Source organism: Paramormyrops kingsleyae, chromosome 23, assembly GCF_048594095.1.
Source record: "Paramormyrops kingsleyae isolate MSU_618 chromosome 23, PKINGS_0.4, whole genome shotgun sequence".
Classification (NCBI taxonomy): domain Eukaryota; kingdom Metazoa; phylum Chordata; class Actinopteri; order Osteoglossiformes; family Mormyridae; genus Paramormyrops; species Paramormyrops kingsleyae.
Window position 1 is genome coordinate 20,623,651 of NC_132819.1, and position 8,498 is coordinate 20,632,148.

Here is an 8,498-nt window from a genome sequence, read left to right on the forward strand (position 1 = left end):
CAAATGTTATCAGCTTGTTTCAATAAAGCTTTAATACAACATTAATGCTGCTGGGAACCTATCATCTAATTTAAGACCCTGGATATCACGGCTTTCCTCTGAGGTCCACTAGTCTGGAGGTGCATTTGAGGCACAAAGAGCAGAAACACCAACACATGTGTGAAATCAAAGCCCCCGCCCTTCCTGTGTTTAGTCAACACTCTTATCCGCAGTGAAAAGCTTCAGAACAACCTACTGTGAGAGGAAGACACGTCATCTGTTCGGATGATGCAGCATAATTGCGGCATGCACCCAGGTGTGTCTGTTTCCCTCTCACACTGCAGTTTATCTGTTGTGATTTTAACAGTGCGAATGTCACAGGGAACAAGCCCTAACACCAGAAGGAGTGTTAAAGTGCTCAATACTGATGTCTTCAGCAGAGTAAATAACGCATTATATGAGCATATTATAAGCAGATTACATCTATTAGTTACTGCTGTGCAGCACACAAATCAGCTGCCCTGGGAGGCAAGAAAATCATTTTAAACTTCAATAAGTTACAAGCAGTGGCAAAGACACAATATAATCCACAGGATGCCCCAAGCAGGAATAACACTGTATGCAATTACAGAAGCAAAATTCAACACAGTAAACAAAAGAAATGTAAATTACTGCTATTCAGTGTGGAGAAAAAAAATAAGTTAACTGCACTCTGGAAGGGTCTTTTGTTACTGCTTGCGCAAATGTTGATGAGATGTTTATCTCCATGGAAAAACAGAGCAGTGACATCACACTCACATGGTGCACCCTGGCCCATAAGAGTGTCTGTAACGGAAATGAATGACCTGCACAATGACATTAGCGCATTCAATTTTAGATCTCTGTAATTGTTGTGGCACTTCTGGAAGCTGGTCAGAAAATTTTATCAAAGGATCCCAATAAGTGTCTCTATAATAATGACAAATCTACTGACAGCTACACAACTGTTTGGTTCTGAGTGAAGATTCTGCTCTAACGTTCAGCATTTAGTGAAAAAGATAAACGCTTACGCTAAAGTGTACATCTCCTTGACTACAAAACTGGAATGAAATGTGGACTGAAGTTTTTGGTATGATCTGAGTGGTGGTGCAGTTAGGGTTAGGATTGTACTTCAAAAGCTAACATTAAATAGCTCCTTACTTGACTGACTGAGAACATCTGCAACTGCTATGTTCAAATGGTTGATGGAGTCAATCGCCTGAAGACGATATGGAAAACTGTGCATGGTCTCCCCTTATTTCTGTGCTTTTCATCTGAATACTGTAGTCCCAGGTTCCAAAGAAATACATTCTATGATTGACTGCCCTGCACCTAAGAAGATTTCATTAAGGATGCAACTCCTGCATGTCCTCATATCCCAGCAGAGACTCCAGGCATACGCAAATACTCCGAAATACTCAGCAATACTCATGTCTGACCTGGCTTTAGGCCATTATCAGTCCATAACTACTGCATAACAGTTTATTAAATTATTCAAGGGATCGACTTTTTATGCATTTCGGAAGATAAACAGAGTGCAAAAGGTGTCAGCAGTTTTAAATTTTAAGGGCATAATTAGTCTACTGGATATATAAGGTTTGCAATATACAGGTTATGAGCAAAGTTAGGAAGTGGTTTCACTAACATTGGGGTTGTGACACAAAGTTACAGTGCAGGATAAAATGACAGCCACAAAGAAATTTTAAATAATGACGATGATGATGTGACAAATGGGTTATGTCCTTTGGTCTTCAACATCTTTGACGTGAATGAGTAGAGAAATATGCAAAATTGTATAAGATGGTAGCTATGGACTTCTTTCTTTCCCACATAAGGTAATTGCTGTGCGAATGTGACTGGAGACAAAGGAGGGTTAATTGAATGGCCTGTGCAATTGCATTAATAATGGCGATAAAACGCAGAGACAGAACGTTTGGAGAGGAGCCTGTAATGTGAGACTGAAAACACAAGGTAACGACAGCGCACCTTCAGAAAGGCTGTCTGCCAGCAATATCGTACCATAATGCATCTTCAATAGTTCAGATAAATAAAGCTCCTGTGAGAAAACTATATATAGCCTTAGACATTGCAAGATATAACATTTAAACAGACATAAATGTCGATGTCAAGGACAGTGATTGAACTGCAAACAGTCAAAGTTATCGATTGCCACAGCTGGCCGAGAATGTACGGGGAAATGAGCTTGTTTATCGCCGCTACCCGACAATAAGGGAGCCGGTAGTGCAGAGACGGGCTGAGTCTGGGATGGTGGGCGTAGAATCGGTCGGGAAAACAAGGAACCGGATCACATACTCGACCAGACCGCCAACTGAGCTCAAGTAAGGGGGGGTGTAACTGCGAGCTATACATATGCATTGCTGTGTCTACATGAATTTGCGAAATCATCTCTATGTAGAGAAAAGTCCAGCTGAAAATGAGCGCGTACATTAATGAAAAACAAGGAACAAACAATTGGGGCGCATAGGTGCTTCCCCCCCGCCCCCTATTCGTCTGCCATTGGCTGCAATGGGATATATCCTGCGATGATTGGTCCGCTTAGCTCGTCAGTCACGGGATCGACAGTCATCCACCCGGAAGCTGAACTTCGATGCGATGCGTTGGCATTTTGGGGGGTGTGGAGCTGTTCGGACCTGAAGTTGGGTGATCACCGACCGCGGAGTACGTGTCGCAGGATTATTTGTGTTTTAAATGTTTAATGGCAGTAATGGTTAAGTATGCAGTCTTTAAAATCGGCGCGGTTGTCGCTTATGCACGAAGTGATTCAACCAGATACTTTGTGCGGCTGTATGAACCCCGACGCCTGCTGTGGGTCTCGTTCCTGCTTTCTTACCTCAGATAGGATTTAGGACTTTGAGCCTGCAGATTACACGAGGACAGCATGCGGAAAACAGGCTAATTAAGTCATTTCAGACATCATTTCAAGCACACTGTGCATGGTGGTAAAAGCAACTCTAAACACAAACTCAATTTAAAAATGTGTGCAAAGCAGACATGACTGTGCCTGGAACAAATTGCCCTAATTTGAGGATGCTTGTGTTGATCACATTTGTTCTTTATTGTTATATCTGACCTTCTCGGTTTTTTTGGGATTCATGGCATACGCTTAGACCATTTTATTGTGGATATTCAAACTACACATCTTGTGACAGCAAATTGTACCCTTCTGGCTTGGTTTAGTTTGTTTATTTTTAGCTTTAAGCAAGATCACTGTTCTTAATTTCAGGGATTCTAGTATCCAAGGAAAGCCTTACAGTATTTTCTTCTTTTTTTTCATTTGCACTTTCCTTTTGCACGGTTGCCATAGTAATCATAGTAAAAAGCTTGTAGGTTGTACATAGAATAAACGTGACTGTTGTGTTAAACATGAATAGACGCCTGCTGGAACAGTGGGCAAGGTAGATCACTTTACACTGCGGCATGTTACCTTAAAGGTTCATGTAAGAAAATGTTTGAGTATGTTGAATGTTGTAGGCAATTTCATATCAAATGCAATTCACAGTGAGGCTTTTTAAAGACTCAGGTGTAGTGCAAAATTTAATCGTATAAGCACAAATACTAGATTGCTTACCATCCCATAAAGCGGAAGAAAAGTGTACAGAGAGCTATTTATAGCCCAAGACAATTACACCCATGGGAATATTTTACAGAAATCATAGGCCTCATTTCTTTCGCATGGCTGTATGACACTTATGCCTAACCGTTTTGTTTTGCACAGAAAGAAAAAGGATGGGGAAGAAAGATGCTTCTGCAACCACGTTGCCTGTTGATCAGTACCGTAAACAGATCGGTGAGTCTCTTCTCTACAGTCCAGTTAGAAAATGTCTGTTTCCTTTGGTTGACTAGCATGGTAATGAGGAGAAGAATGACCCGAAGCACGTCATCTAAGTGAAGGTGACAGACCTACAAATACCCAGGAAAACGACAGTGGTTCGAAAATGATGCTACCTATAAATGAAACATCAAACTGACAGAACAGAAAACTTTATTAACAATTCATTCATATATGCTGATTAATGGGTTTGTTTTGGTGAGAATTAAGTATTAATTCAGAGCAGATGGCTGGCTCTGTGTCTGTTTGCATTTGCACTTCAGCACAATCTTGAAAAGTTGGAAAGTGAGACACACACCTAGTCCTTCCCCTGTGATTTGGAGCAGAGTAAGTGTTTCTGCTTACAAGCTACCTCTGCAGGTGTTTGCTGTAAACTAGATGGCCTATTAGACATGACACGAGTTACCTGTCACTTCATGTGTGACAGACACTTCAGGCCTCGGTTGTTAAACAGATGACTAACTGAGATGCATCAAGGATGGAGGATGAGATTATGTTTGGTCTATAGTGGTGTTTCCGAATTTGGTCCTCGGGTACCCACAGTCGGTCCATGTTTTTGCTCCCTCCAAGCTCCATACCAGACAGTCCACATTTTTGCTCCCTCCCAGCTCCCGGTAGCAGAAACATGGACTGTGTGTGTGTCTCTGAGGGCCAGACTGGGAAACACTGGTCTATGAAAAAGCAGCCAACTTTTGGGTCAGATAGTGGTTCAGAGGGAGTCACCCAGTGGGATCTTACAAACCCCACAATCTGTTTTCTGGAGGAATGAACGGCATTGTTCAGCCTGCAAGGTTGTTCTGCTTTGGGTCTTTCAGGAAAACAAGATTACAAGAAGTCTAAATCAGCTCTACGCGCAACGAGACTGAAAGCGGAGGCGAAGCGGAATGCCACGGGGATGCGGGTAGGAGACTCCGGAATTCCCGTCATTCCGGAATGGCCCCCTGGGCGAAAGACGACATCATTGCATTTCACACTCTTAGACGTGCACAATTTTAGGAGCTGATGCAAGCTCTCCCTTTAACACACTGGCAGCCCAATCACTTTTTTTTAAATCCAGAAAATTGGGGGGATTTTGGAACAGAGAGTGGTGATGCAGTGCAACCTTCAGCTGTGGTGGTGCCGTCCATGCTGGTGAACTCACACCTGCTTTCCTGCACTGAATTTGGTCATGATCCATTAGGGAGATGCAGTGTGCTGCTGACCTCAGTCATCCCAAGCATGGAACATCTCCAGTCAGCTCTAAGGAGTGACCCCCCCCCCCACCCACACCTAAATTCAACAGAAACAGGAAACCAGGTTTAAGCAAGTGGCCAATTTTTATTCTCCTTCCTGCAGGATGGATCATGTTTAGAGAAATAGCCTTAGATGTTCATATACATTAAAGACGACAATGCCGTCTCAGATTCCAGCTGCCTCCTTGATTTGTGACGCGGAAGTGATGTCGTTTTTGGATTTTTGTTTAATAAGTCACCACAGGCACTGTGATGTGGTACGGAAGGAGCATGTTTGGGATGTGGACGTGTCGCGTCAGGGGTGGGTTAGTTAATGACGCTGTCAGCAGGTCTGTGCGCCGTGCTGATAGTCATAGCCGTCGCGCTGTGTTAGAGCAGTGCCGCGCTCACTGATCTGCCCCAATCATTAACTTGTGTTTGCCAGGCTTATCTCCCAGCTATAGGCTGGGGAGGGATTTTCTTTTCTGTTTGATGTTCACGCCCACTGGTTTTACTGCTGGGTAGCCGCCTTCATGCACTCTCTGTGTTCAGTGACTGGGTATATCGTATTTACACGCACCGTAATTGCTCTGGTTTTTCAGTGACGTACTGTAAACAGGACTGAGGGGCAAAAGCTCCATCTCCATAAAGGTGAATTCTCATCCTCATGGTTTTTTTTTTTTGTCCTATGTTGCAGGACACCATCCTGGTCATCGTGGCCGTTATCGTGTTCCTCCTCAGCATTTACGCCTTCTTCTACCTCAATCTGAGCACCGAGATCGACCTGGACGTAGATGTGGACTGAGCTGCGACTGGCCCGCCTTGCACCAAATCCACCCTTGACCCCGCCTTTTCTCCGATCCCCCAGCCTTATGTACCGAATGGTCCTTCACCCGAATACCGGCAAACTGATGGTGGATCATGTGAACTTTGCCCTCAGAGGCCTGGTTGGGCTGTGGCTGGTCATGCAGAGATCCAGTCCAGCATCGTCTGTTTGTGCACGGTTTGAAATGGTATTTTGTTCTTATTGTTTTATAAATGCTCTCAAAATAAAATCAAAATGAAACACTTTTGCTCATGGTAAACTGAAGGATGCTGTGCTTGTGACCAGAAGGTCGCAGGTTCGAGTCCCAGCATTGACTGAGTGAATTTGCCTTTGGGTGCCTGAGCAAGGCCCTTAACTCCCAGTTTCTCCAAGGACATCATAACCATGCTTCCGAATTTATGTCGCTTTGGATAAAAGCGTCTACTAAATAAATGCAAAATGTAAATGAATTTGACACTAATGAGGGACAGAAACTGAATTTGCTAAGTGATGGTCTGGTCTAATTTGGCTCTAGGTGGAGCCTTAGGTATGAAACCACACATTTTTATGGCAGGGCTTTTTACAAAGACTGTCAGCATGGTAGCTGTCAGCCCCTACCTATGGGGTTGGGGGTTCGAATCCTGCTTGCGCTGTGTGTATGGAGTTTGCATCTTCCCTCTCTGCGTGTTCCAAAGCCACGCAATTATGCTAGCCAGGGTCCTGAAATTGCCCGCAGTGTGTGTTTGTGTGTGTGAATATGTGCCCCATGGTGAACTGAGTGCCCCCCAGCCTTGTTGCCTGTACTGTCTTGGGTAGGCTCCATGCCCCCATGAACAAGATAACCAGTTAGGAGATGGATCGAGCCCCAGGGGTGTAAACAGTCTGCCATCGTCTAGCTGGCTTCCTGCAATTCGCAGCGATTACAGACGTGATTCTGTTTGTGATTGAGAGTGTGTCCAGAATTGGAAATGGCACATTTTCCCAATCAGAAGGTATAATAAAGTTCAGGATGCCTTCTTAATTTGTGTATATATATATATATATATATATATATATATATATATATATATAAAAAGTATCAGCAAAAAAAGAGCATTTTGTAATGAAAAAAATTGTTTTCCATTTTCTGTTTAGTAACCAGTGAGTAATTCCCTCCCACCTGACTTTTCACCTCCTGTGAGTGGGCTCACACTGTCCATGGACACATTCGAAGTTCGATAATGTGAGGATGTTCAGACACTGTTACTTTTTAAAATCAGCATTTAACACGCTGTGAGTGTCGGCATTGACAAGAACACCTTTCAGCACCTCTAACGCACCTCTAACGCAGCTAGCATGGCCGTCCGATAACGGGGGTGTACCGCTTTCGTCCTCCATCGCGCTTCACGTCTCTTTTCTCGTCCAGGTTCCGTGGATTTGGGTTCCTCCAGGGGTCTGGCACTGGGGCTATAGGGCCAGGGCCCGGTGCTGTCCAGCAGGACGTGAGTAAATCTGTTATGATGCCCGATGTCCCCGTTGCAGCTGGGGGACGTTCACACCTCGCTACACTCATTAGTGACAACAGGTTGTGTCAGGCAGCAGGAGTGTCACTGGCAGAGGAGAAGTATTATCCAGCTTACTGATGTGCCGTCGTGTTAATCTGTCTAGGTGCCACCATGATCATTATGCTTTAAAGCTTCATTCAGATGGTACCTTTTCCCTGTCTGATTTAAGGTTCCACCTGCATAAGAGAAGCAGCTTTGGATCAGATCTAAGGTTCCACCTCCATATAAGAAGCAGCTTCACACCTGATCTAACTTCCTGCCTACATATGGGAAGCAACTTTGGACCTGATCTTAGGTCCTAGTTTTAGGCTGGTGTGTGCAGCTGACCCTCGGAATCCATGCAGATATCCCAATATGAATTGATGATGCTGCCCCTTTTGGTAGGTTTTTCTTAAGTCAATGAAAAGACCTGGTTTCACTGCATTTGCTGAGCGCCTTTGATGGTCAGAGCTTCTCCAGTGGGCTGCCACAAAGCTGCATCACTGGATCTACGCCCTCCCTGGACATTGGCCGCTACCAAATTATGGATGTTGCACATGCCATGCTATAAAGGGAATGTAAGAACACGAAGATCTGAAGGTCTTGTATATTTTCAAGGTAATGTGAAAAAACGGTTTGTGGTGTTTAAGCCTGATAAGCGAGAGTGGAAGCTAAGGGAATATCCTGTTCCCATTTAAGAAATGTCAGACTCTCGGATATTTCCTGTTTCCTCCTTTCTCTGTCTGTGATGGTCCTGTTGGCTTGAATATTAAACGTTCGGCTTGAAGAAACTGAATTTGATTTATGATTTGAATGTGTTAGAGGGATAACCAGCTTCACGCTTCATGAACTGTCTGGTAATTCTGCCCTTATCAGATGAGAATCTAGGCTTGGATTCTTAATCCCTTGTGTTTATTAACAGTAATGGATGAAACTCAGGATTATTAACCGATCTTAAATTAAAAACAAACAGACACCATTTAATGGAAAGAATTATAATATTTTTGTTCTGCTCTCTGGACAAAATTCATAAGATGCGGTTTAGTGAATTATTCTAATAGTGTATTTGTGTGTGTGTGTGTGTGTGTGGTTCAGATATACCTTACTTGTGA

General features: G+C 43.7%; 1 protein-coding gene across 5 annotated transcripts; it reads left to right on the forward strand.

Moving 5' to 3' along the window:
* Positions 1-2,260: 2,260 nt before the first annotated feature.
* triqk (triple QxxK/R motif containing) lies at positions 2,261-8,182 on the forward strand. 5 transcript variants are annotated; one of them, XR_002839268.1, is made up of 5 exons: positions 3,738-3,805; positions 4,663-4,748; positions 5,756-6,071; positions 7,269-7,344; positions 7,577-8,182. XR_002839268.1 is itself a non-coding variant. In XM_023820099.2 (4 exons), the coding sequence occupies exons 2-4, from the start codon at positions 3,745-3,747 to the stop codon at positions 5,861-5,863; spliced, it is 255 nt and encodes an 84-aa protein (XP_023675867.1). In that variant the 5' UTR covers positions 2,261-2,336; positions 3,734-3,744; the 3' UTR covers positions 5,864-6,126. The 5 variants fall into 5 exon arrangements, 3 of the variants coding, with proteins under 3 accessions (XP_023675867.1, XP_023675865.1, XP_023675866.1); XM_023820099.2 differs by lacking the exons at positions 7,269-7,344; positions 7,577-8,182 and adding an exon at positions 2,261-2,336 and having other exon boundaries at positions 3,734-3,805; positions 5,756-6,126; XM_023820097.1 differs by lacking the exons at positions 7,269-7,344; positions 7,577-8,182 and adding an exon at positions 2,572-2,676 and having other exon boundaries at positions 3,734-3,805; positions 5,756-6,126.
* The last annotated feature ends 316 nt before the right edge of the window (positions 8,183-8,498 follow it).